This window comes from Haemorhous mexicanus, chromosome 6 (genome assembly GCF_027477595.1).
Source record: "Haemorhous mexicanus isolate bHaeMex1 chromosome 6, bHaeMex1.pri, whole genome shotgun sequence".
NCBI lineage: Eukaryota > Metazoa > Chordata > Aves > Passeriformes > Fringillidae > Haemorhous > Haemorhous mexicanus.
The window spans coordinates 48,285,104-48,311,791 of record NC_082346.1 but is presented as its reverse complement, the minus strand read 5'-3'; the positions used below and the strand labels follow the sequence as shown (position 1 = coordinate 48,311,791).

At 38.0% G+C, this 26,688-nt stretch overlaps 1 protein-coding gene across 2 annotated transcripts in view; it reads left to right on the top strand.

The window, feature by feature from the left end:
* EML5 (EMAP like 5) overlaps positions 1 to 20,714 on the top strand; it is a 91,652-nt gene extending 70,938 nt beyond the window's left edge. The window contains exons 28-42 of one of the 2 annotated variants that reach the window (XM_059850116.1): positions 2,605 to 2,683; positions 3,696 to 3,825; positions 4,520 to 4,618; positions 6,469 to 6,489; positions 9,296 to 9,469; positions 10,380 to 10,588; positions 12,502 to 12,659; positions 14,532 to 14,646; positions 15,135 to 15,323; positions 15,525 to 15,697; positions 16,944 to 17,106; positions 17,989 to 18,092; positions 18,471 to 18,624; positions 19,452 to 19,552; positions 19,871 to 20,714. In XM_059850116.1, coding sequence (XP_059706099.1) covers positions 2,605 to 2,683; positions 3,696 to 3,825; positions 4,520 to 4,618; positions 6,469 to 6,489; positions 9,296 to 9,469; positions 10,380 to 10,588; positions 12,502 to 12,659; positions 14,532 to 14,646; positions 15,135 to 15,323; positions 15,525 to 15,697; positions 16,944 to 17,106; positions 17,989 to 18,092; positions 18,471 to 18,624; positions 19,452 to 19,552; positions 19,871 to 19,907 — 1,906 coding nt within the window. In that variant the 3' untranslated portion in view covers positions 19,908 to 20,714. Of the gene's footprint in view, positions 1 to 2,604; positions 2,684 to 3,695; positions 3,826 to 4,519; positions 4,619 to 6,468; positions 6,490 to 9,295; positions 9,470 to 10,379; positions 10,589 to 12,501; positions 12,660 to 14,531; positions 14,647 to 15,134; positions 15,324 to 15,524; positions 15,698 to 16,943; positions 17,107 to 17,988; positions 18,093 to 18,470; positions 18,625 to 19,451; positions 19,553 to 19,870 lie in introns of those variants that run through there. The other variant, XM_059850117.1, reaches the window with a different exon arrangement.
* Positions 20,715 to 26,688: the final 5,974 nt, after the last annotated feature.

Sequence of the window (26,688 nt, the reverse complement as noted above, 5' to 3'; positions counted from 1 at the left end):
CCCACACAGGAAGGGACTTTTTTTCCTTTGTACCAACTACTGTAATTTGCTCTATCAAGTCATGCCCAAAATAATACTTGTATTTTTAAAACAGAAACACTGTTATAAATTACCACAGAACTAAAAGAATTGGTGGTAATTTAGGTATGCTATATAACAGAAAATCATTCCTTGTTCTGTTAATAACTTTAGATACTCAGTGACAGTGAGGAAAATATGGAATGAAATACATCATACAAAAATGGGTAGTAATATTTAAGCTATGTCTAAAACTGTGAACAAGGTACTTTTTTGTTTCAGAAACTACTTCAAAATGCTTGTACTTGATTTTTGTGGTTTCATAACAAGAAATATTAAAATACATATACCAGATATATATTAATTTTGAAAATAAAGTGCCAATATTGAGATATTTATTTCCCTTATGATAGATGGCTGGAACTGTCCTTCCCCATGCTAAAGCTGACCCTATCCATACCTGAATTCACCCCAACACGTTATTCATGCTCTCTTTCTCATCTTTTCCACACAGTTTTTGAGCATGCAGCAAGTTGTGCATGCAGGTATATGACCACTGTTTGTTACATATGCCATTAGTCACTTTGCTGCACATTACACAGCAAATTAAAAATATTTTCATCTCTCACACCTTTAAAAAAGGACTTGGAAAATGTATTCTCATATCCTTCAGCATTCCTGTTTTTTCTAAATCCTGGAGTTGTTATCTTGAAACTTAATTGGGAAGAGAGTCCATATGTGCTTGTAATTTGCATTCCAGTTCCACTGCTCTGGATCAATATATAGAATTACCCTTTCCTGGATAGATACTTAGAGAAATTGTTTAGGTGACCTGGGAGATAATGCAGCTGAGTAAAAGTTCTCAAGTTTTGCTGGCCAATATACATTCACTTTATTCTGTGGTGTGGTAGTGTATGAATGTACTCTCATGATCACTTATGGATGATATCAACCAGTGTTTATTTGTATTTGTAGAGCCTTTAAGTATAGATGGTCTTTTCAAGCAGTTGTAAAATGTGAGATTGTTTTACCTCTTCTCCCTTTCTATCACAAGGGATTTACAGACAGCAAATGCTAAAAAAGTTGCCACATTTTAGAACCAAGCAGCAGAGAAATATTCAGTTCCAGTAAAGTAATCCTCTATAAGAATCATGTCCTTTCAGTTTTTACTGCGTTCATCAAACTTCAAATATGTTCTTCTGGTATATTTAATTTTTCTGCATTTTTTTCCTTCCAACTCATTTTTCCCTCTGTGTTTCAGGGACATAGGTTAATTAGGGCCAGGGTAGGAGAAGAGGAAAGAGATGAGGTTTAGTGCTCTGTGTCAAATATGAGGCTGACAAGTGGAAGAAGGGCTTTTTATGCTGTGTTTTGGTAATTTCTAGAGGAATAGTAATGAGGCTGTTGCAGAATTGTCCATGACAAATGAGAAATTAAAAACATAAAGTCTTTTGAAACATTCTGGAGTGATCTGTTTTGTTCTAAAGTTAGGCAGGAACAATGAAGAAATAAATCCAAGAAAATGGTATTTTATTTGAATAACTGAAAAAATGCTTTTCACCTGTCCTTCAAACTACACAGTGTACAAACAAATAATATTCTTTTATTCTGAGGAAATACAGTTATTATTTTGAATCAAAGTCATCACTCAAGAGCAGAGATGAAATTAGAAGTACTTCATACTAAAAAGGAATATGAAAGCAACCTGTTGCTTCATGTTTGATATTAGTGTATTACACTGCCTACTGGATCAAATAATCTGGATATCACTGAATTTATACATGGAATTTATTTTAAAATGAATTGTTCCTCTTAAAGATCTAGCTATGAGGATTGTTATCACAGCCACAGATTCTGTATCTATGCGATCAATAATCAGTGCTCCTGCAAATTACTAGGAATAGTTGCATATATTTAATAAATAAAGCTTATTTGTTGGTGTTTCTTTGTATAGGTACAGTTGAATGTAATGGGAGAGATGTTATGGATATTTGTTAAACATATCTAATTGAGAGTTCTTAGATAAATCTGGGCTATTCAGAGCAGTGGAACATAGGTTGTGGCTGTTACTCCTGCATTTGCATGGTCTTGGTTTTCTTCCATGTGAGCTTTGACCAACATCACATTTCACACATCACTGATGTAGGAGTGAATGGGCAGGTGCACCTGGAGTTCTTTACAAACTATTACAAAAATAGGAAAACTTAGGGGTCTGCTGAAGGCATGTGGGAACTGGCATTATTAGATTAATCAGGTAAGCCTCTCTTCAGTAAAATTGCTGCAGAGAAGATGAAAGTTCCTTAAAAACATAGCTTGAAAAAGCAAACAACATTTTAAAAGTGCTCAGTTATTTTAAAACAAGCTCTTGCATTAACCCCATGGATTGTTGAAGAATTAGAGAGCCTCGCATGCTGAACAAAGGATTTTTAGGTTTTGTCCTTCTCCTTTGACAGAGGTATTTATTTTGAAGATGAGTATGAGTAGGACAGGCTGTAAGATTTCCCAAACATTAGCAGGTTGGAAGGTTGCTGTTAGCATGGAATGGGTGACGGACAGCCTTCTCTTATTCACAGTTCTTTGTTTCAGACCACCAGTTAGTAGGGCATTGCCACAGCCGGAGAAACTTCAGACAAATAATGTGGGGAAAAAAAAGAGACCCATAGAGGTAAGAAAAATGGTGCTCTTCTCTTCTTCCTTCAGGATTTTGTTTTGCCTGAAACTGACACACCTATGAACACATTAAATTCTAAATGTATCAAAGGCTGGAAATACTGAATAGTAGGTACAGAGTAGAAAAAGTGGGAGAGAATTTTAGAATAAAAGACTATATTTCTTTTTCTTGCAAATAAAATGGAATATAACTCAATTCTTAGTATGCATGAAACGTTAGGACTGGCTGTAGAAAGCAGGATGCCTTGTATAGATAACTGGATTGTTAAAGGGTGTATTGTTGCTAATAAAACTAAGCATTTTTTAATTCCAGTCATCTTAGAATTTATTTTATACCTTCAGTTTAAGTTCATCACTGATAGAAGTTTTAAAAGTAATTTTTAAAATTCTATTAATGATAAGTTTAGCTTCGGCACCTGTTTTTTCATTACATGGGAATTGCAGATAAATATACCAATTTTTGGTTAATCTGAAGTGAAAATTTCATCTAACCTTGGAAAATGCAGTTCTTTACCAACCCATATATTGTTGATTCTGGAAAATATTTGGCGTAGCATAATAAGCAGCTTTTTTGACATCAGTGCTCTAGAAGTTTCAGCCTGTAATTTGGGTTTTTAGTTGCTAGCTGGAATTAAATTGTGGACCAGTGTTTGTCATTATTTGTTTCTTAGTGTCTTCTGCATTAAAAGAACTTTATTCTTCACTGCATTTTATTTATTTATGTTCATGTGTATGAGTATCTCTTCCAGTGTATATATATGTCTGTGTGTATTATGTGCACATTCTGCAGCATCCCCCTGAGAGGTGAAAAGGGTGACACAGCTGTGTGTGGCAAGAATGAGCAGCTGTGTAAACTGACAGGGGAGGCAGGAGCCCAGTTTCTGTTGCCTTGACATGTCAATTACTACATAAGGACATAATTAAAAAAATAAAATCCTACAGAGGAATGTGACGTTCATAACTGCTTTAAGGTTTGGTAAATCTACTGATGTGAATATCTTTTTTAGGACCTAATTTTGGAGCTGGTCTTTGGGTATCGAGGCAAGGACTGCAGAAACAACGTGCACTATTTGAACGATGGTGCTGATGTAATTTATCACACTGCATCTATTGGCATCTTGTATAATGTGGCAACAGGTAGGAGAAAACCCACTGGAGGGAAAATGTTTCTTTGCACACATGGAGTAGCAGTTTATAAAGTAATTAATATACTTTAAGTATTGTAAAGTAAATTGAAAAAATGTAATTTGTTCCTAAAATTTCAATCTGTAGAGAATATTCATAATAGCTGCGTAAGCAAACAAGTGTACTGAAATGTTCCTGGAGGCTGAGCTTTAAAGGAAGTGAAGATTTGGGTTTTTTGCTATTAGCTTTCTGAAATTTGTGTGTTGAAATGATCACAGAAACTAAAAAGAGCTGAACAATGGGGTAATGGTAATTTAATTTTTTTTTCCTAAGAATAAGTTAATATTTTTATTTGGTTTACTTTTCAGTCATCTGTATTGCATGCATTCTTTCACAATTACCCAGTTAGTTTAGATAACTTAGACCTTTAAAAAGGTACACACTGTAATTTCCTTCTGAGATAGTTAAGCAACTTCATGGGGAAAACTTGAGGGAATGTTTGGAGTTACCGAGTGCTGTGTCTTGAAGTCCAGATAAAGAATTAGTAGTTTCAGCTTTCTGGTTTTAAGCTTCAAAATGCAACATGATCACAATGCTGTTTTCTAACAAATGCTATACAATTTTCAAACATTAGTCATGTCTATGTGTGTATAAATGCTTTAAATAAAGTTGAACTAGGGTTTGATTTTTTTTTTCTCATTTTTAGGCTCTCAGTCATTTTACCAGGAACACAATGATGATATTTTGTGCCTCACTGTGAATCAGCACCCCAAGTTTACCAACATAGTGGCAACTGGCCAAGTAGGTATGTTTGTATTTTTGTAAAAAGAATTAACAGCATGCAATCAGGACCTTGTAAACTCATGATAAATCATAAAAATATTTGATTATGCTATCTCCGTTTGTATGAGTGTTACTCAGTTACCTGTCCTCTTTATATATTTCTTTGAGTGTAATTGAATAAAGTTGACAAAAAATATTGAGGCATGAAAGATTAAACTTATCTTTTGCTTGGAGTATTATCAAAACTATTTTTTTCAGAAATCTTAAGCCCCATTAAATTAGTCTGGTTATATTGAACTATCAGCTGCTGTTGGACCTTCCAAAGAGTCATTGCCCTTCCAAAGAAGCTGAATAGAGCTAACCTTCATTTCTTAAAATACATGTCAGTCTTATGTAGGTTTTACCTCATCAGGTAGATTTATAATACCTACTTGGTGGTTGGATATGATATAGTTGTAATATTCTAGGCAGAACCAAAACCCTAATGGTGTTCCCTACAGATAAACTGAGATTTAGAAGGAAAACATATATACATTTCATAGTGACATTAAGATCTATGGTCTAACCAGGTTAAAAAAAAAAAAGAAAAAAACACCCATATTTTGCATTGGCATAGCTGGAAGAAATTGATGTTTCTAGATTTTGTAGAAGTAATTTTTGTAGCCCTACAATCTGGCTGTAGTTCTCATATCTTCCGTTGGTTCTCAGAAGATTCAAACCCACATTATTCTCTTCAGGGCATAGAATGCAAAAAAACCCCTTATTTGATTTCAGCCAAAATAGCTTTTTATTTCTTTTAGGTTTGTTTTAGAAGTTGGATATATCTAAAATCAGTTCTGCAGAGTTTATTACCTGCTTTCCTGTGTCTTTTGGATTTTTAGGTGCCTGTTTCATTAAAATTGACTCGTAGCCTCTTAGCTAAAATAGATTCCTTTCTTGGGGAGTTTCTTGTCTCACATCATTTAAAACAAAATTTTAATGGAAATTATTTTAATGGAAAAAATCATCAGCAGATATTTGTCTATGGTTTGAACATTTGCAGGAATTACAAACCTTTTATTGCCTTTAAGAATTTGCTTTTCCATCATATTTCTTAATCTGGTCCTGTTTGCCTTTCTGTAGTGGAGGAATGTGAAAATTTTTCTTCTACAGTGTTCAGCTTACCCAAGACAAAACACAGGACTTAATTCTTTTTTTATTTTCATAATAATTTCTACATCATCTAGCTGTAGGACAATTATGAACTATTTTGTAATGTGGATTAAGGCATACCAATCAGAGGCAGATGACACTTAAAAATTGCATATACTTTTAAGCAGAAAATTAAAAATAAGCTGGAAGTGAAATATCTTAAAACAGCACTTATTTTCTGATTTTGAAGTGATGTGGAGGAGTTATATACTCTATAAAGAACTGCTGCTACATTTCCTACTGATGGTTGGCACAAATAGTGTCACCATCATGGTTTAAAAAGATTTATTGAATCTTCAGGTACTCACATGCTACTTCTTAGCATTTTTTCTCACTTATTTTGTTAAAATATCAGTGACATGAAAAAATATGTTTTTCATTTCAAAAATATTTATTTTGGCTGAGAGCGACCCAACATAAAAACTGGATTTTTGTGTTGTAGCTCAAAATGGAAATCAAAAGATATTAATTTATTCAATATATTCATTCTATGATTTATTTCTGATGGGACCTCCTTTTATCAGTAATTATTCATCTTCAACAGCAGTATTGGTGCTGCTGCAATGCAAAAAGATGACATCAAGGTGTGTGTTAAGAAATTACCCTGAATGTGGCATATATTTTCTTTAGCACTTATCTTATTTCTAATCTAATTATTTTTCTGCTGCTTTTCCATTACAGGAGACTCAGCAGATATGTCAGGTAAGGGAAACAAAATTTTAACATCTTCAGGTGTAGTTAGTCTATCTAGTAGCCATCTGCAGCTTTACAGAGCCATAAGTGATGTGAATTCATTTTTAGTTTACTAAACCCCGTGTGTCAATCATATTACTGTCAGCACTGAATAAAAGTCAAAACAGCTCAGCATACTGTAAATATATAAAAATTTAAAATGTTAGAACACAGTTGAAAACTATTCTTATTGAAGCAAATTCTCTTCTTGCTGCTTAGTGATTAGTGAGTTCCAATGCATACTGCTGCTGTAGCATTCCTGGGTATGCTTGCCAGTTTTGTAGACATGTTGGGGCTGACAACATTTGGATGAGACCTTCAATTGAGTGTCGTTTTAAACATGTATTTCTAAAGTAAACTCTATTGAGGAGGCCTAGGTGACTGAGTGAAAAAACGAATCACCTTTCACATTTATGTACAATTGCCATGCAGTTATTACCATTGATCCAAAATGCTTTTTATGATGCTAGTTTAATTTTTCCTCTATCATTTTGGGTCTTTGACATTTTGACAGTCTTGACTGAGATATTTTTATTAATATGCTTTTTTTTCAACTGTAATTGCAAAAACTCATCACCATCATGTGCGAATGAATTCATTGTTGAGCAGCCATAATTGTCTTATGAAGAATCTTCAGGGATGCATAAATGTGGTCATGTGTAATAGAAAGTGTAATAATCTTCATGTGGATCTAAAGCCTATTCTGTAAGAACAAATGTACATTGACATCTTTAATGTGTGTTGACTTCTCTTAAATATGGCCAGTGGTGCTTGCTCTAAGGATGGGAGGAAGAATATAGGTACCTTTGCCCACACTTCTAGCCTGTATTTTAAAAAAAACAATGATATTTATATGAAAGAACATCTATAGTCTATATGATGTTCACCATCTCTATGGTGGCTGGACACTTTCCCTGTCTCACATGCCTTCTTCCTACTGCAACTTCAGTTTGAGCTTGTGTATATTACTAAATTCTGTTGTCACTGCCTGAAATGAGCACTCTTAACTTTTTTCTTCTTTCTGGAACCATTAGTCTGGAATCCAAGCTGCTTCCTGCTTTCATTAGAAAACTGAATAATTTTACTCAAAATTTATTGATGCCTTTTGGCATCCTTGCCAACAACTTTTGCTTTTCTAGTTCCAATTTTCAGTCGTCTACAGTGATGCAGGTGTTCTTGTAGCAGCAATGTTTGTACTAGGCTGGAATGGCAAAGTTGTTTAATGACTGGGTGTAGATTCCACCTTACTGAAGATTTTCTTCTGTCCTGCCAGCCCATGGTATTGTTATCTAACTGCTCCCAGAAGGAGATGATGTCTTAGAACATCTCTCTTGTGAAAATGTTGAGTACACATGCAGGATTCAGTGTCAGGACAGAGACTTTCAGAAGGACTCCATCACACAGGAGGATCTAAGAGTCCATGTTCTCCGTCTTGCAGATCTTGCTCTGAATGATTTTCTCAGTTCTTGTTCTGGAAAACTTGGTGAGAATTTCTGTCTGCCACCCAAAAGAAACATTTTGGCCAAGGTTATAGGGCAGGTGCACTATTCAAGGGTAGTACAGAGTTTTACCAAGAGGAGGGCTGAAGGGTGAAAAAGTTCAGATACATAATAAAGCTTTCCCTTCCCTCAGCTTCCCATAAGAACAGCAAGGAGTTTGCTGACAATTTTTGGGAAGTGCTAGTTGCTGTCAACTCCTGCCCTTTCTGTTTTAATGGCATGACCATACTATGCTGTGGTACCTCTCAAAAGGTAATGATGAGATCTTATTGCTGCCGTGAGAGGAAATTCAAATGGGAAATAAAAGAAGTGAGGAAGTATGTTCTGAAGACTGTTTCAGTACAGCTGTGGAATTGTGCTCAAAAACGGAGTTTCATGAGGCTGAAATTTTGCCTAAGTCCTTGTGCCTACTGTTTCCCATCACATGCATGCCTTTGAGGGCCTAGATTTATCTATTAGAAACACAAAGCATGAATCCAAAACAGAATTTAGTTTGTGTTAATCTGGATCTATGACAAGAACAAGTAACCTTAGGACTCTGCAAGCAAATTTATTAGAGATCAGAAGGGAAGAAGTTTGAGAATCTTACTGTGCTGGAAACGCCTTAGATGCTGCTCAGAGATTGTAAACTATATGTGGATGGCAAGATCTTTTGAGAAGGCATTGCATTTAGGAAAAAACCAGCTGTCATCACATTAGAGATAATCACATACATTAGTAGCATGGAATGACATTTTTTACTGCAGATCTTGCAGTCTAAACAATGCAGACGATCTGGCTGATGTTCTCCTAAGAGGGCAAGCATTTCAGACAGGTGGCCTTTTGTAGAAAGGAGATTTTGGCCCTGCACTATAAACCGATTTCTCTGTAGCCATCAGTTGTCCAAAAGTGCCATGGAGAAGTCACATTCTTGATGAGCAGTTTTATTTATGAAGGTTTTTGAGTTAGCATGCTGCTCTATGTTTTAGTAAGAGAAAAACAGGAGAAGACAGTTTTCACTTTTAGAACTTCTGCTGTGCTTCACAAGTCCCATAACAAGTTAAGTAACAAATTAATACCTCTGGTAATGTAATGTGGCAACTTGTTCATCCTACCTAATGATCCTGTTTGTCATAAATTTTTTTCCAAATGGAGGCCAAAATCTCTTTTCTTTCCTTTTTTTCCCCTCATCTGATCACAGCACTTTTGTCTTATAAAAGAATATTAACTGCTTCAATCAGTAAATCATTACACATTTTCAAAATGACTGCTAATGGCACGTTTCTATCTTTGTGTAGCTACAGCTCCATCTATTCACGTGTGGGATGCAATGAACAAGCAGACGCTGTCGGTGCTGCGGTGCTACCATTCCAAGGGCGTTTGCTCCGTCAGTTTCAGTGCCACTGGCAAACTGCTGCTGTCCGTAGGGCTGGATCCCGAACACACCATTACCATTTGGAAGTGGCAGGAAGGTAGGAAAGAGACTGGTTTTGTAGAAGGGGTTTACGTTGTTAGAGATATGTTGGCTTGAGTCAAGAGCAGGTGTAACTTTAAAGCATCAGCTGATCAAAAATTATTACAATAAATGCTGTGCACTAGGCTCTGTACAAGATGTAAAATAGATGTGTTTACCCATTCTAGTGACTGCTGAATAGATCTCCTTTGAAACTATTGTGTAAAGATAAGATAGTTCACTGATTTCCAGTAAGAATAATGTAGGGATTTCTTTTCTTAAAAATTGTCATCATCATCATTATTATTATTATTATTACTATTATTATTACTTTATTCTTCTCTAAAGTGGTTACTGACTAGGTTGTCATACTCCTGAAATTATTCCCAAAAGTTGCAAATTGCAGAAATAGGGTGCCAGGGTAATTCCTCTATGCATCTTATGTAACTGTTGCCTTAAGCTATGCTACATCTTTTCAGATCTGTATTTCTGATTTAGGCTAAAGAGATTTCAGCTCCTTTCCTTGTCTCCTTTCTGCCTGACAAAGCCTTGCCCAGATTATGGATCTGATTCTCTAGTCTTAGAGGTTTACTTCCTCTCTCTTTGGGAATTGCTGTTGATAACCAGTGACTCTCAGAATTTTAAATATCAGCTATTAAGTTAATAACAAGTGATCTTTCGTAGCTTGTCTGATAGATCCTGTGGGGGTGGATGCAGTGTCAGATGTGTATTTATACAATCCTCAGTAGGATGAAGGATGTGTGTTCAGAACATGCCTGTGTTCATCTTAAGGGTCGATGCACATTCAGAATGGCAGCTGAGGATCCCAACTGAGGAATCTTCACATGGGTCAAAATTATTCTAACATTTTTAACCAGAAATGTGCATTTTTCTCAGCAAGGTCAAAATGTCCATTTTCTTTCTGCCAGGTGCCAAAATTGCCAGCCGAGCTGGTCATAACCAGCGTATATTTGTAGCAGAATTCAGGCCAGATTCAGATACACAGTTTGTTTCTGTGGGAGTAAAACATGTAAGGTTCTGGACACTGGCTGGAAGAGCTCTCCTCAGTAAAAAAGGGCTGCTGAGCTCCATAGAAGATGCCCGCATGCAGACGATGCTTTCTGTAGCTTTTGGAGCGGTATGTACTTCAACAAACCACCTGAAAATGCATAAAACCAAACTCTCTTTACCCTTCTGCCTTTATTCAGTTCAGTAAGACTTTTATAACCTGCTAATCAGTATATAAATTATTTTACTAAACTCAGTTTAGCATTCCTAATACTTACCTGCTAGTTAGAACTAGTACCAGCTTTCTTTGGAGTAGAAAAGACTATGGGTTTGTGTGTTTTCTGGAAAAACAAGCACAGATGCCTTGAACTGATAACACACTGCTTGTTATTTAATTCAGGCAAAACAAAACTGAGTCTAGACTGCAAGAACCAAACAGTAGAAATGAGGCTGATTTTATGCCCACCTGAAAGTGATTGCTTTGCCATTTCTCTGGGGTACTGCTCATGGGTGATCAGAGAGCAGCGTTGTCCTGGGGCATTCATTAATGTCAGATGCTGTTTGGCAACTGCATTAGGGGTTTCTTTTTGCTTTGGGGGTTTTTGGACAGATACAGGCCATCTTGCTAAGTGCTACAGCACTGCTGGGTCTGGAGTTGCTCTGCATGAGCAGTACTCAAATCTTCAGCTGGGAAGAAAGCCACAGATACCTTTTGTGAAGTGGTCCATTTCTCTGATTGCCTGCATTGACCATCTGACTGTTTGGTCCAGACTGAATTTACACTGATTTTGATTTTTGAAACTCTAACTGGGCTGTGGTTGCCTTTTTTTGCTACAGTATCTCTTTTACACAGAGGTGTCTCTGTGATTTATATGAAGGTCTTAAAGACCATGAAGATATTTTCCAAATGATAACTGTTATTGCTTCCCAGCCCAGGCATTAGTCGGGGGTTTGGGAAACCTCTGTAAACTTTCTTAGGAAGAGACAGGTTCTTAGTGTGAGAATCAGCTGTATGCTGTGTGGCCTGAAGTTTGGTGTGAGGTTTGAGGATGCAGAGCTTCCAGGGCTTTTCTGAAAAGCTGCAAAGTGAATAAAGTCAAACCTGGGGTGTTTTCCATACTTCTGTAGGGAGCAGTTCTGGGAGTGCCCTTCTTGATTTTGTGTCAGGAGGAGCTCGTTCAGCTCTTCCTAAGCAGAAGATGGAAACATCCCAACAATAATGCTGTGAGGACTGTCTGAGGATCTGCTTTCATCTTCATTTCCAGTCCTCTTTTACTTTATTAGAGCCACACACGCACCCTTAAAAAAGTGTGTAGAGCATCAACCCACTTCAGTCAAGGAAAGTGTGCCACATGAGCACATGTGTACTGATACTCTGGAAACGTGGTAATACTACACATGATACTGAATTTGAGGATTCAAAACCAGTTTTGCTCAATAACCAGTTTCTGTTGGAATGCTAATAAATAGCACTTTAGTTTCAAAGGTAATTACATTTATTTTTATTACCTTTCAAGAGCAGGAAGCAGAAGTAAAGAACAGGCAGCTTTTGATTCTAATTCAAAATGTTTTCTTCCTGAACTAAAGGTTACTGTGATTGTGTGAGTCTCTTCACCTAAACTCAATAGTTACTGCAAGCACAATGTATATAGCAAGGGGGTGCAAATTGCCTGCTTGTGTGCTTCTGTAGGATGTCAGTGCTTACTGTGGTATTCTACTATTTTTGCCACATGTTGCACACCTGATAGGCTGAAAGCATAGATAACCATATGACTGAAGCTAAAGTCATTGCATTTTTTTCTTGCAAAAAGAAATGCAGTGATTTTCTTCAAGATACAGGAAAGCATCTTTCAGACTTCAAGAAGGAGTATGGTAGCTCAGTGTTTCCTCTCTGGAGGTCCTTATTGCCTCTTCCACAGTTTCCTCTTCTGCAGCAGCAAACAAAAGCAATTTGGCCTCTAAATGCAAATGGTGTTTATTTCTGACTGTTTTTCTTCTGCCTTACTCAGAATCAGATGATGAGTATGTTTTTCCCCTTTTCAGAATAACTTGACATTTACAGGTACTATCAGTGGAGATGTTTGTGTTTGGAAAGATCATGTGTTGATACGAATTGTGGCCAAGGCTCACAATGGACCTGTTTTCACCATGTACACCACACTAAGGGATGGTTTGATTGTTACAGGAGGCAAAGAAAGGCCGTGAGTCTTCTTTTTTCTTTTTTTTCTGCATGCATGTTTACTCTTTAAAAGTGGTTTGGATTCATCCCATCAATTATATTTGAGACATTAAAGGTAGAAGAGTAGTCCCTTTCAGATCCTTGATAGGTATTAAGAAAAAGAGCAGCCACCACCTCCAAAGCTCAGGTAACCCCATATGAGCTTCAACTCAGCTATTTTTCCCATGTATTATAAGAGAAAGCATTTAGTCTGAAATTTAGAATCATGGAATGGTTAGGGTTGGAAGGGGCCTTATAGATTTTCTAGCTCCAACACCCATTTGGCTTTAAGCACTAGAAAGTTACCTAGTCCTTGTGGGTTGTACTGAAGATGTACTGAGGTTGTTAACCCAAGGGATTTGCATAGATGTGATTGAATACATGAATGATAAATTTTCTAGCACTATGATGCTCAACTTCTTTCAAAGGAAAGATCTGCTTACTTATGATGGCAGAGGCAAGCTGTCTTTTCTCAAATCTAAGGTACAGCAAGATTCTTTGTTCCTGGGGTTGCAAGCAAAATATCTCCTCAAGCATTTTAATATTTTGGATGCCTTCCTAGTGATCAGAAAATGCTTCAGCTGTAATACACTCCATCTGATGACATGATAGTGCCACATTTGCCAGGACACAGGCCACTTGTCTTTTCAGACTGAACAGAAAACTTACTTACTTCTGTGCTTGAAATATTTCCTTCTACTATTTATAAACGTTGTTGTGATTTTATTTGGAGGATGTTCTCTCTACCACTTAGCTTCAGAAGCTCTTAATCATTGGTATTTGGCCTGAAACAAATAGTATTGAATAACAATAAGAACCCAGAATTCATCTCCTGTGGGAAAATGAAGTATTGACAGTATGCAAAACAAATTTTCATTTAGGAAGACTGCATGCTTTTTTCTGCCTTAGTTGCAGTTCACCAGCCTGTTTTGGTAAAATCTTCTTGCTGAGTATAATGATCAATCATATGTCAAAACAGTGCTAGTGGGAAGCAAAGAATATATTATTGCAAGGAGTATCAATTTATAATTCATTATAGTTCTTTTATTATTATTATTGATAATAATAATAATAATAATAGTACAAATCAGTAATTGTGATTAAACATTCTGAAGTTCTTAGTAAGATTATTCAGTAATCAAAGCTGTAACACAAGCGGCTGGATATTGTGGAACATTGTTTTTCTGTTAGGGGAGGATGAAGACAGATAAGACACGTCCCAGCTCAACTAGAGATGCCAGATTTATCACTGTTTCAATAAACATGATCTTCTTTTTAGAAACTTTTTTTAAATTTTAATGTGTTCTATACTGAAATATCAGGGGTTTTTTTTGCAAGTGGGAGGGAAATACTTGGTGTTTGCATAATTAATACCTATTAGCTGTTTGGCTTTTCTGCTGTATCTGCGTAATTTATTTTACAGCAGTGAAAATAGTGACATTTTCACAGAAGTGAAAATATTCTGTTATTTATTTCACAGAAGTAAAATACATTCATTTTCTGTTTCTTTCAACTCTAATTTGAAAATCTCTGCCTCTCTGACAATAAGATAACTGCTTAACTGTTCTGACTAGATTCCCTCAGAGCTACTCATTCAGACTAAGCTGAGCAGCACCCTTCTTTCAACTTGTTCTGTAAAGTAGAACAGTGAGGACTTGGGATTTTTTTTTTTTTTTGCTGGGCTGTGAGGCTCAGCATGTTAACATCAGCTGTTCAGGCAAGCAGAATCTTAAACAATTTAAAACCTACTAAAATGTCTTGTGTACAGTACATTAAATAATGTAGTTCTTTCATCTATTAATTGTCCTTTTTGTGGCAGCTGTTGTAGTCATGGTTCTTCCTGATGTCTTCACAGTTCAAAGGAAGGAGGAGCAGTCAAGCTGTGGGACCAGGAGCTGAAACGGTGTCGTGCCTTCCGGCTGGAGACAGGCCAGATGACAGACTGCGTGCGCTCTGTTTGCAGAGGCAAGGTAAACAAAGCTGCCTGACTGGAAAACGCAGCTCATCATTTGTGGCTGATTGCTGAATATCAAATCAATTAGTTCTGCTTTCTCTCCTAGCTTGTATTTGAAATTAAAGGCTAAGCTAGAAGGTGTCTGCAACTGGTATTGCGGCAGAAAAACATGTAGTTTGTGAGATCTCAGTCTTTCTTAGGATAATATTCCATATATATTTTTATTGAAGACTAATTAAGGATTTATTTTTTTATTTTCTTTTCACACTTTGATATCAAATATCAAATGACAAGCAGCAACTTAGCCAGCATCATGATATCTACAGAGCTTTGTACTTTAATAACTCAGAGGAGTCTAAAAAATAATTTTTGTTTGATTATTTAATAACTTGACCTAAGCAAACTTTCTTGACAGAACTATAGCTCTAGATAATGTTTTAATGACTGTTCATCATGAGAGGTTAATGTATTTTATCAGAGATAATTCTTTCACTATTGTTTAAGGGCAAAATTCTTGTTGGGACAAGAAATGCTGAAATAATTGAAGTTGGAGAGAAAAATGCTGCATGTAACATTCTAATTAATGGTCATATGGATGGGCCCATCTGGGGCCTAGCAACACATCCATCCAGAGACTTTTTCCTTTCTGCTGCAGAAGATGGCACAGTAAGACTCTGGGATATTGCTGAAAAGGTATGTGTTAGAGAATACTTGTTTAGAGAAAAAAAAAAATAGACTTGTGATGGTGTTGCAGACTTGAAACTTGTTTTTTATTGTATTCTGAAAATAATCCATGTAATGCTGTTAGCAAGTTAACAAGCTATTAGGATAAATTGCTTTTAAACTATGGACAAATAGTAACAGTTACTGTTCTGGGTTTTTATTTCTTCACAGAAGATGCTGAACAAAGTCAGCTTAGGACATGCAGCTCGTACTGTTTGTTACAGCCCGGAAGGTGATATGGTAGCTATTGGCATGAAGAATGGAGAGTTTATTATCCTGCTTGTGACCTCTCTAAAAATTTGGGGGAAGAAAAGGGACAGAAGATCAGCAATTCAAGATATCAGGTCAGAAAATGTTATTCCTGGTCTATTGTAGTATGCTAGAAATCTCTAATATTTTGCTTTTAAAAAATACAGCTCTGTGTTCTGGGAAACATTGCAATGATATTGCAGAGAGCTGGAATCAATGAGTGAACTGTGGAGTTTGTGTGATTATACCAGGAACAAAACAGAAAGAGGAGGAGGTACATGGAGATAAGAGATGGCATCAAAGCAGCAGGGGGTGTGGACCCCAGTGAGCAGTGGGGTTCCCCAGGGGTGGGTGGGCACTGTTGGGCATCCTGGTGGCAGCAGGGACAGGGGGATGGAGTCCCTCAGCAGGTTTGCCAGTGACACCGAGGGTGTGGTGTGGTCCACATGCTTGAGGGAAGGGACTCCTAGGAGGTAAAATGAGATCAGACACTTGGAGATGAAGACTGGATTGTGAGAGATAATGAAAATGCCAGTCTGTCAGTTTGCCCTTTGTTAGCATTTGTTAGACAGGAGTAAGAAGTAAAATTTTGTTTCTGTTTCCTGAGTGAAGGAACAGACTGTTTTTTCTGTGAGATAAATTGGTTCTAATCAGCTAAGGAAAGTTTTGGAGAGCAAAGTGTGATGGGAGAGAAATACAAGCAAAGGGAGACCTTGCAGAAGAGCTCTGCTAGGAGTTATGGGAGTTGGAAAGCTGTCCCAAGGTATGTGTCAGAGACAACAGAAATAAGGAAACTTCTCCAGTAACACAGAAGTGGCTGTGAGGGACTTGTTCAGCTCAGGAAGCTACTGAGTTTCAAGGCTAGAAAGGAAAACTGGAAGAAAGAACCAGTGTGCAGAGATACATTGGGGAAACAAAAGGTTGAATTTACATCTTTTTATTCAGTACATTTCATCTAGAAGTTCTGGCATTTCTTCAGTTAGAGCACTTCAGTTTTCCAGCTTTTAACCTTGCAAGTATAGCATAAGGGAGTCAGAGTATCATCAGAGGGATGTCACAAGTTGTTAGACCATGAGGGGGTCACGAAATCAGATAATGAACAGAGTTTTTCAAGAGATGTTACCAGTTCACTTAATCTGTACCAAAATTGTTGCCACCTTCTGCTTGATATGCACTCCCTAAAAATTTAATTTCAAATGTTATTTTGCTTAGCAGACTGAATACTTGCATCCCTCCAGTTCTGGATAGCAGACACTTGAAATGCAAATTTCTGCACTTCTCAAATATTATAATCTGTTTCAAGTGCCAACCTGTGTTCATGCAACCCTTTTATCTGTTCAGGTTTAGCCCAGATTCTCGTTACCTAGCAGTTGGTTCCAGTGAGAATGCAGTGGATTTTTATGATCTGACTTTGGGTCCCACACTAAATCGAATCAGCTATTGCAAGGATATCCCAAGTTTTGTGATCCAGATGGACTTCTCTGCTGACAGCTCTTATCTCCAGGTATCAGTCATTAATTGTTCAAGGGGCTGAATGGGAAACATGCTGGTGACAGATACTCTGCAAATATTCTCCTTTGACAACTTCTAAGTTTTGTAGCTGAGTGTTGGAGTGTGTTGCTGACATCAGACTTACTTTGCTGTAGTGGTAAGTGGATGCCTTTAGTTTTGAATCGTTTTCCTGGAGATCAAATACAGAAAAGGAGCAAAGAAATGAGAGAGATATTTCAAACCTCCTGTGATGTGTCTCCCTGCCTTTTTACCTCTGATGCTAATGGGCTGTCTTAAAAGAGAAAGGAGTACAGTCTGTCAGTTCTGCAGGGCCTGGGGATCTATAAATTTTTTGTCTCTCTGACCAGCATGATGGCATTGCAGGTCCTTTTAGTGCTAGACTTTGTGAAGCAGCACCAAAATCATGGTGTTGCAACTGCCAACTATAGGTGGGCTGAAGACATTTCTAAAAATAAAAAAAAAAGTAAATACAAAATGCTTTCTATATTTTATTTGCATCTGAAAGGAGAAATAAGCTTCTCTCCTTATCAAATCAATATATTTACAGCCCAAAAGGGACACCTGTGTGTCAGTTTTTAGAAATAGGACTTTATGTTGCCTTATTTGATGCACTAACACATATGTACAGAATGTGAGTTGTTTCAGTTATTTTTTACTAATTAGACATTTAAATGTTAAGATCTCTTGTGCTTTCTTACTATTGCTTTATGCTTGTATAGATTTTTCAACTCATTGACTAAATTTTCTTGATAGCTGTTACTCTATGGAGTAAAAAGTAACTGTCACAAAAATGCTTTTCAAAGCCCTCTGGAATTGTATTTTCATCTTTTGAAACAAGTTAATGTATTGTAAATTCTCTGTGGTCACCTCAAAGGTCTCTACGGGGTCTTACAAGAGGCAAGTGTATGAAGTGCCTTCAGGAAAGCAGCTTGTGGACCAGGCTGTGATTGACAGAATAACGTGGGCTACTTGGACAAGGTAAAGGATTCATGTATTTACACCTGTTTAAACACCTGGAACTTCCAGGAGAAGCATCTACTATTTAAAAGTATATTTAATCCCTTTAGTCAGATATTTTCTTTTAACACACCCATCTGCTCTGGCAGCATCTCCCCTAAATGCAGCACAGCAAAAGGCAGTACAGAGCAGATTCCCTCAGTACACAATTAGGGGATGATAAAAAAATTAATTACAGAATAAAAACTATATAAGGTGTGCATGTGTGAAAATAAAATGTAAACATTGCATTTTTGTAGAACCAGTTAGAATATGAGATCTGATTCCTATTACCTGACTCTTTTTTTTTTTTTTTTTTTGCTGTGGTTTTCAAAAGAATTTCTTGATCTTCTGTTTCAGTGTTCTAGGGGATGAAGTAATTGGAATCTGGTCCAGGCATGCTGAAAAAGCTGATGTGAACTGTGCTTGTGTCTCTCACTCGGGAATCAATCTTGTAACAGGCGATGATTTTGGCATGGTCAAACTGTTTGACTTTCCATGTCCTGAAAAATTTGTAAGAACTTGTTTTTGCGTGGTTACAACAAGTACTGTTGATTTTAGGATCTTGTCATGTTTCTCTAGAAGACATATGATGGAAATATTTTCTTCTCTAAATTTGTATCTTTTTAGTACCTCCTTAGCTCCATGGTCTCTTGGCATGCTCCACATCAGAGTTCTCCTACCATTTTGTGCAGGAGCTCTTGCTATAACCCCTTGAAGGTGTTAATATTGTCTACCAGTCTGCTTTAACATAGTTCTGCCTAATGAAAAATCTCAAAGCCCTTAGTAATTTCCACATCTCTGATCCATTTGACAGATGAGGAAGATAGATGGTGATTTTAGTCCCATCTGTGGATCTTCAGGGATAAAGTTTACAGATTTTTCACTAACACTGTTGAATTGTTTCACTGCTTTTTATAATTTTAATTTACAATGGGTTTTTTTGTTTGTTTTCACTGTTAGTTTTCAGGATTTGAGACTGCACAGGGTAGACTGCTCACGCAGTTGCAATGAAAATAATTGGTTTACAGTGTCAGGAATTTTACACAAAACTTGGAAGTTAGTCATGTGACAAGATGTAATTAATATTATTGTGTTAGCTTGAGCATTCTTTCCAATTTGCAAGTGCTCTCTTATTGGCTGGCAGTGTAATCTGCATTGCAGCTCAATAGAGCTTCTCCTTCAGGAGATCTTTCACATTTGATAACTATATACCTTTTGAACATTATAAACATGTGATGCAATAAAAAGGTAGATAAAAGTATGCATGCCTTTTCTGATTTAGGAGGGTACAGAATATTTAGACTCTCTCATTCTGTTGTTGTCTGGGGTTTTTTTCAGGCAAAACACAAACGCTTTTTAGGTCACTCTGCCCACTTAACGAACATTCGATTCACAAGTGGAGACAGATACGTGGTCAGTGCTGGAGGGGACGACTGCAGGTAGGTGCTCCTGCCATTTCTGCCACAATCTGCCCAGCACTGCACATGGACAGCCCACAGCAGTGCAAAACTCAAGTTCAGCTTCAGCCTTTTGTCCATGTGCTTGCTTTCCTGTTGGTACACAGAGAAAGACATATTTGTGACTAAATAAATATCCCAAATGTTACTGTGAACAGCTAATATTTAATAACTTTAAATGTTCACATGAAAATTCAGAACATACTTTTAATGGGAATTTCTTTTGGCTGTGTTAGCCATTTCTTTTAACAACAGTGTAGTCTTCTAAATCTCATCTTTAATATCTTTTTGAAAACACAGCTTATTTGTTTGGAAGTGTGTGCATATGCCTCACTGAGAGAGACACGGAGACTTGCAAAGAGGAAACTGCATGAAGCACCAGGCATGAAACACCCAGGATTGCAACGTGACATTCTACAGTGCCCTGCATGCGTAAGAAATGACCCAAGACACAGAGCAATCTGTCTCTGACAGACAGGACCTGGAGTCTGCCAGAAGGATGGACACACTGAGGCTGCTAGTTTTGCTTCAGTGTCAGATAATCTGGGTTTGTATTCCACTCACTGCCAGATGTTGAAAACAAAATATGTGGATGAAAGGAAAAAGTGAATTGTTAATCAATGTACAGTTTCACAGCAAGTTCTTGGGGTTTTAATCAAGAGATGCTATTTCTGACCTAGTGCTGTACATTGATCTATTTTGAGCATGAATGTTTTTCCTTTAAGTTTTGAGATCTAAATAGCATAGATAAAAAGAGTATTCCATATTTTATTACTGAGAGAGACCATATATTAACACTTAAATATATAGTATTTTAATAAATGTTTAATTATTATAATAGAAATTATATTTCTATGGCTGGTCAAAAGGAAACATCATATCTGATGAAGCAGAAAATAATAGAGTTGATTCCTTATGACTGAAATATTTCTGTATTTAGAGGCCTGGGTCACAGTCATGTCTGGTGAAAGCCGTTGGATATGCATGATCTTCATGGCTAATTTAGTGTTTTTGTTGCACTTAAACATTAAATTAGTTCTATGAGCAAAAATAGATTTGCTCACTTTGCGAGTGCCTTGCCCACTACCTAAAAGTCTAACTCCAGTTTTTGCCTTGTGAATAAAAGTATTCTCAGTGGAAGAGAGATTATTGCTGTGTTGCTTGACTGGGCTGTGAGCCTGTCTGCTGGAAATGAGGACCAGGGTGAGGATTTTGTAGTCTTCTTGTTGACAAAGTTTGGGATGTCAGCAGTGGCAAAAATAGAATTTCAGAGCAATATGACTTGATTTTATTTTCTCAGCATCATAGGGGAGATTCAGAGAGAACTTTCCAAGCATTATATTTTATACATTTGAACTTTTTAATAGAGTTAGGACTAGCTGGGAGATGTCTCTATTCAGATTTCTCTTCTGACTGTAAAACATGTCTGATCATCTGCTTCTTTGAATGGACCTGCTGTCACCTCGAGCATTTATTCTATCCTGCAACATAACTGAGATTCTAAGTTGGAGAAACATTTCAGTGATAATAAAATCCTGAACAAAGCTGTGTTTTGGGTACAAGTGAGGAAGGTTTCATCAGCTGTTTGTCTAAATCATGCCATAGAGAAACATTACAGATAGTTAATTTTCATGCAATATAGCAGGGATCAAAAATCACTAATTATCAGCACTGCTCCCATTGTTGCATTCTGCTGTGAACAGAAAGCTCTCTTTCTGTGTAAGCCAGCATTGCTTTGACAGTGGCACTTGTTTAGGTCAGTCAAGAGGCTTTGGTGTTTTTCATCTCTTGCATTTTCTTATGCCAGATGAAAAAGAAATAAACCTCATCTCTTCTTGTAATCATCTTGTGTGCGTGTTGGTTACAGAGGGAATGGGAGGCCTTGCAGGTAGAAGAGAAAAAGGAGAACAGTTACAGAGCCAAACTTTTGAGCTCTCCTTGTTATGTGCTATACAAAGCCTAGTTACCCAACTGTCTCAGCTAATATATTTTATTTATCAATCTATAAGGAATATTTATTTTAAAGAAGTTGATGAACTAAACAGTTATCAGGTTTCTCAGCATGGTGGTTCTTAGCAAAGTCTTGCCAGTCATGCAGCTGCTATTCTACAGGAGCAAAACTCTGAGGGTTTGGTCATGAGTGTACAGGGAGATTTTGGCAGTTATGTTTTTGAGTTTAGGTGAATTGCATATCAGAATTGTGATTAGACCTGATGTATCTCATAACCTTGTTTCCTGTCTGTCTGTTGTACATGAAAATTAGTCTCTGGTGTTTATATCTTCTCTTTACCAGAGAAGTGGTTTGCAGTGTGCTCTTTTATGGCTGTGATTCCATCCCTTATTAAACACATCTGTGCAGGACTTTCAGTAAGATTTGTCCTGCCTCCGTTTTAAAGTTGCCTTTTGTTGGATCAAGATGGATGACTTTTAAGAGCTCACTCATAGTCTGGACTACTTGGACTGCCAGATCAAAGTCCATATTTTTCTGTCTCTGAGTTTTCCCCACAAAATCCTAGGCTCTGTGAGCTCTTCTGTAGGCCTTCACACAGTGAAGGAGGTATGTGGGTCAAGAGGGTTTGTTCCTTGAATCCCTGTCACTGATCCTCTTCTCCCTCCCTCCCTCCCTCTATGCCCTTCATGAATGCTGTGCCTCTCCACTGAAAATTTGTCCATTGGTGCTTTTCCCCTGAGGAATCCCAAAGGCCACACCAGAGCTGAAGGATGAGCAGAAAGGGGTGGGAGGGACCGGGCTGATGGCTGCAGCCTCCAGGTCTCCCTGCTTCCTCACTCTCTTCCAAACCTCACCTGCTGTAAAGGGCTGGCATGGGAGCTGGAAGCTGAGGAGCTCTTTAAAAGCTAAACAGCCAGCATTGTCCCTCCTCCTACAGCCTGTATTGGTAGCCAGTGTTTTCCCTGGTGAAACTGCTCTGTGGTTTGCCAGGTAAAAATGGGGCAGCCGGCTGGGAATGATCACAAATGTTGAGGAGAAGAGTGAGCAGAGCCTCAGTCGCAGTTTGGAGCATAATGTAGCTGTGATTCTCGGCTGAAGGGAAGGGCTGTCTGTCAGCATGGTCCCAGCTGGCAGCTTTATGGTGTTTTTGGTCTTTTTGTCTGTGATGGTGCTTGCTACTGTGCCTCATTTGCTGTTTACATTAAATGCTACTGTAGTAACTTGCTAATTGTTGCCACCCATGCTTGAAGCATGTGTACATGGGGACAGGCTGCCTGTTCTGATAGGCAGTGGGAGCTCGAGGCTGGATGCTCCTCAGAGAAGTCAGAGGAGGACAAAACCCTGTAGGATAGGTCAGGGAAGAAGCTGGAATGTGGAAGGGCTAGTGACAGCCTTTCATCTGGAAGCATCAGAGAGAACTGAGAGCAGGAGGGCTTTGCCTGAAGCTGGAGAAAACCTCTTCTGCACCAGGGAAGGGGAGGGAAAAGGTCTTTGTATAATTTAATAACTTACAGTGGATGATTTTTCACTGTAGCTTGTCTTTTTGGTTAGCAACAAACATACATCTTTGGAATCTTTAGTCAGCAATATTTTTGGTAATAAAAGAAATTAACTGGAGAAGTGAGTAAAAATAAAATAACATTTCAGTTCATTTCAAAATAAATAAATATGCCCTTGAAAGCTAACTAACATAATTAGAAAAAAAAGAGAATAAGGAAAATCCAGCTCCTAGGAGCAAGGAAATATAAAAAATAAACACATTTAGAACTGAAAGTTGCCATAGTGCAGTCAGGTTAATGCTAACCTGGACTTGTGCCATCAGAAAGCAGGTCCATTGCAGGTGCGACATCTCCTCAGTCTAAAACAAGATCAAAACAAAGGACTTCAGTACCAAGAGCAGGACTTTGATAGTATTCAGGAGTGGCTTAGTTTAAAACCATGACCCAGTTCTCTCAGCTGCTGCCTGAAGCACCTGAGCCCCCTGTTTGAGCTGCCAGTTTGCCATGAGACCCAGAGCCCTTGAGCCGCCCCGAGCACGGCCAGGCAGCACCTCCCCAGCCCGGGCTGGATGTGCGGGGCAAGGTGTAAGAGTGTCACCAGCAAAAGATCTTGGCTTCAAATACACCATTTCATTGGGCAAGGGTCATGTTCCCTGTTTCATTATCAGTGTCAGGGATGTGACCAGCCTTAATCCTGAAAGTGTTTTTTTTTTAAATTCTGTTAACATAAGCTATAGAGAGATGTCATCATGTCAATGTGCTGGACAAAGTGGAGCATCCTGTAGACTCTACAGAAGGGGAAGTAAGACTGCAAATCACAAAATGAATTGCCACATCAGTGATGTAAACACCCCTAGCTGCATTGCATTTGTGTGCTTTTTTTGTTCTGACTGGTTTTTTATGCTTCCTTGCAACTGGCTCTGTTTTTCTAAAAATTTTAGTAGCATTTGATTTCTCCTCATGTGGATAGATCCATGTGCTTGCCAAAGCCTGCTGTCATTCTTCATGCCATTCACTGTTGGGTGATTGCACCAAGCCCATTTATTTTGTTGGCCCTGCCTTCTGCTCTTCACTTACCTTTGACTTCAGACTTAAACTCTACATATCTCCTTTTAGAAATACAAACAGAATAGTGTCTAGATTTAGGTGTCTAATATGCATAAAAGCCACAATAGGTTTCCTTGCCAAAATCATTTGCATCTAAGAAGTCTTAGACGGTTTTCTCAGTCTGTTTGATGCTAGAACAGGTAAATACTCACCATACTTTTCTCAGTTGACTATCAGTAAACCAGTCAAAACCTCGGTACCTTGATCTGTTTCTTTGTTAAGTGTGAGATCAGCAATCCAACCCCTTTGGAAAGGAAGTAGAAAAAAGCATGGAATGTGTGTTCTCCTCTCCACCCCTCTGTTTAAAACAAAACAACAAAAGGTGTAAGGTCTTAGCATGATGACACCAGGCAATCCATCTAATTTCCATAATGCTTATCATTTCCTCTGCTTTTTGGAATTATGGAACATAGGGTGGAAGAAGGAGTAACAGGAAACCAGTAAACAAACATGGAGAAAAGGCAGAAAAAAGGAAAGCAGAGAAAGGAGCACTCAAAAATAGGCAAAGGTGAGACAAAAGAACTGACATGGGTGGTGGTGAGTGGCAAACATCTTATTTCAGGTGGGAAGCATTCAGTGGCTGCTTGGGAAGTGTAAGGACTGGACAGCAGCAGAGTGCTCAAGGAAAGGCTGCAGGCAACTTTGGTTGCTCTGTTTTTGGGAAGATGCAGCCACTCCCACTCACTTCTGTCTCCACTCCTGTACCTGTGGGCACCTGTTCAGAGCTGAGGTGCAGCAGCAAACTGCAGGTTACCCACAGCTGCAGTGGATGCAGTGGAATAAAGAAAGTGCTATAAAGACAGATGTGCTCTCTAGTACTGAGAGCTCAGGCAAAAGAGTTGAAGGATGTATTTTAAAAGGCTACTTATCTTTCCACCTAAACCAAACATGGATTGTTTTAATAGGCCTCTTCTGGAAATGTTATTCAAACAAAAAATATTAAACCAAAGAAACATACTTCAGAAAACTCCTCTTAAACAAGCTGTGACAATTACTGCCTCTCATTTCTTTCCTATTCAGCAGTTCTTGATTCTGTTCCCAGGCATTCACAACACTTAAAATGACAGACATGAAAGCTGTGGGCTCTGCATTTAACTCAAGGTGTGACAGCCAGAGTAATCTGCAGCGGGTGGTTCAGATCCTACTTGAGCCAAATTTTCCTTCAGCGATTCTATGCCATTGGCCTTCAACTATATAGGTAGTCAGGTGAATGTAATTAGACCCAACAAACACATCTGAGTATATGAATCAGCATATATCAGAGAAAGAAATCAGTATAAAATTCTTGATTTTATCCCATAGTAAACCATTACTAAAAAGGGAAATAATTATAGTAAACTTTATGTAAAAAACAATCCAAACCCTTTATAGGTGCTGGTTAGACAACTGGACTTGTAGCAACTCTTTGTAAGAAACACAAAATTTGTGCATGAATAACAGGACTGATCCTTTTCCATTTGGAAGAGGGCAGTTGAGTTTGGGAATTTGGGACAATAGGATGTTCCTATTGCTTGGTATGTTTGGATTTCTCTTCCAGAAGCCAACATAGCTGTTTCCTTAGTTTCTGTTGCTGTTTGTGGGATACCTTCAAGACCGTACAAAGTGATTTTGCCCTTTGCAGCACGTATCTCAGTTTGGGCACTGATGTCATGTGAGAGCTTATAGAAAAACAGAAAGAAACCAAAACCTCAGATGTTTTTTAATGCTATCCCCCAAAGCATTGTCACGTTTTTTACAGTGATGAGAAGGTCCGTATGACTCGCACTGCTTGTAAAGGAAAGCAGGTTGTATCCACTTAACTGCTAAGTGGCACCCACATAATGGCTGTGTGAAACCAGAGGGTTAAGGCCAGTTGTGCTTTACCAGTTTTCTAAGATGAAGGGACAATTGCCACTGTCCCATTGTGTGTGGTGCTCATAAAGCTGGTGCTGCCTTCAGCTGCTCTCAGTGGGGCTGAGGAAGAAGATGAGGCCATAAGAATAAAATGTAAATTATTGCAATGAGCGTTGCATTGATGGGTTCTGAAAAAGGGCTGTAGTAGAGAGGTATTTTAGTTTCAGTCCTCTGCCAGATTGTAAGCCTTTAGGGTAAAAAAAGACATGTTTATGTAATATCCTCCATTATTTCTTCATTAGCTTTGGCTCTTATTACTCTGTCTCCTTCCTGCAGAAGCCCCTGTCCCAGCTCCCCTCTCCCAGCCACCAAATGAGTTTATTTTTCCAATGTAGTAGCTGAGAGGCCCAACTTTAACCACAGATTTGCTATTACTGTGGTCATTTGTAGTGACCAAAGCCAATCCCAAGCATTCTGTTGCTGAAATTTAATTTTCTATTTACTTAATTGCAAATTCTTGAGATGGAGGATAAGGGGGGGGTGGATCTTTCCATGCAATGGAGCTGGAAGTGGTACTGCCATAACACCATGATTTTTTCAACCACCAGTTTCACCCAGGACATGTGTGACACTGTATTCTTTTGGAATACAGTAAATATCCTTTCTAAAGGAACTCCAGGCATGAACACAGACACACATTGCATGAAATAAAAATGGTTTCCTGTACT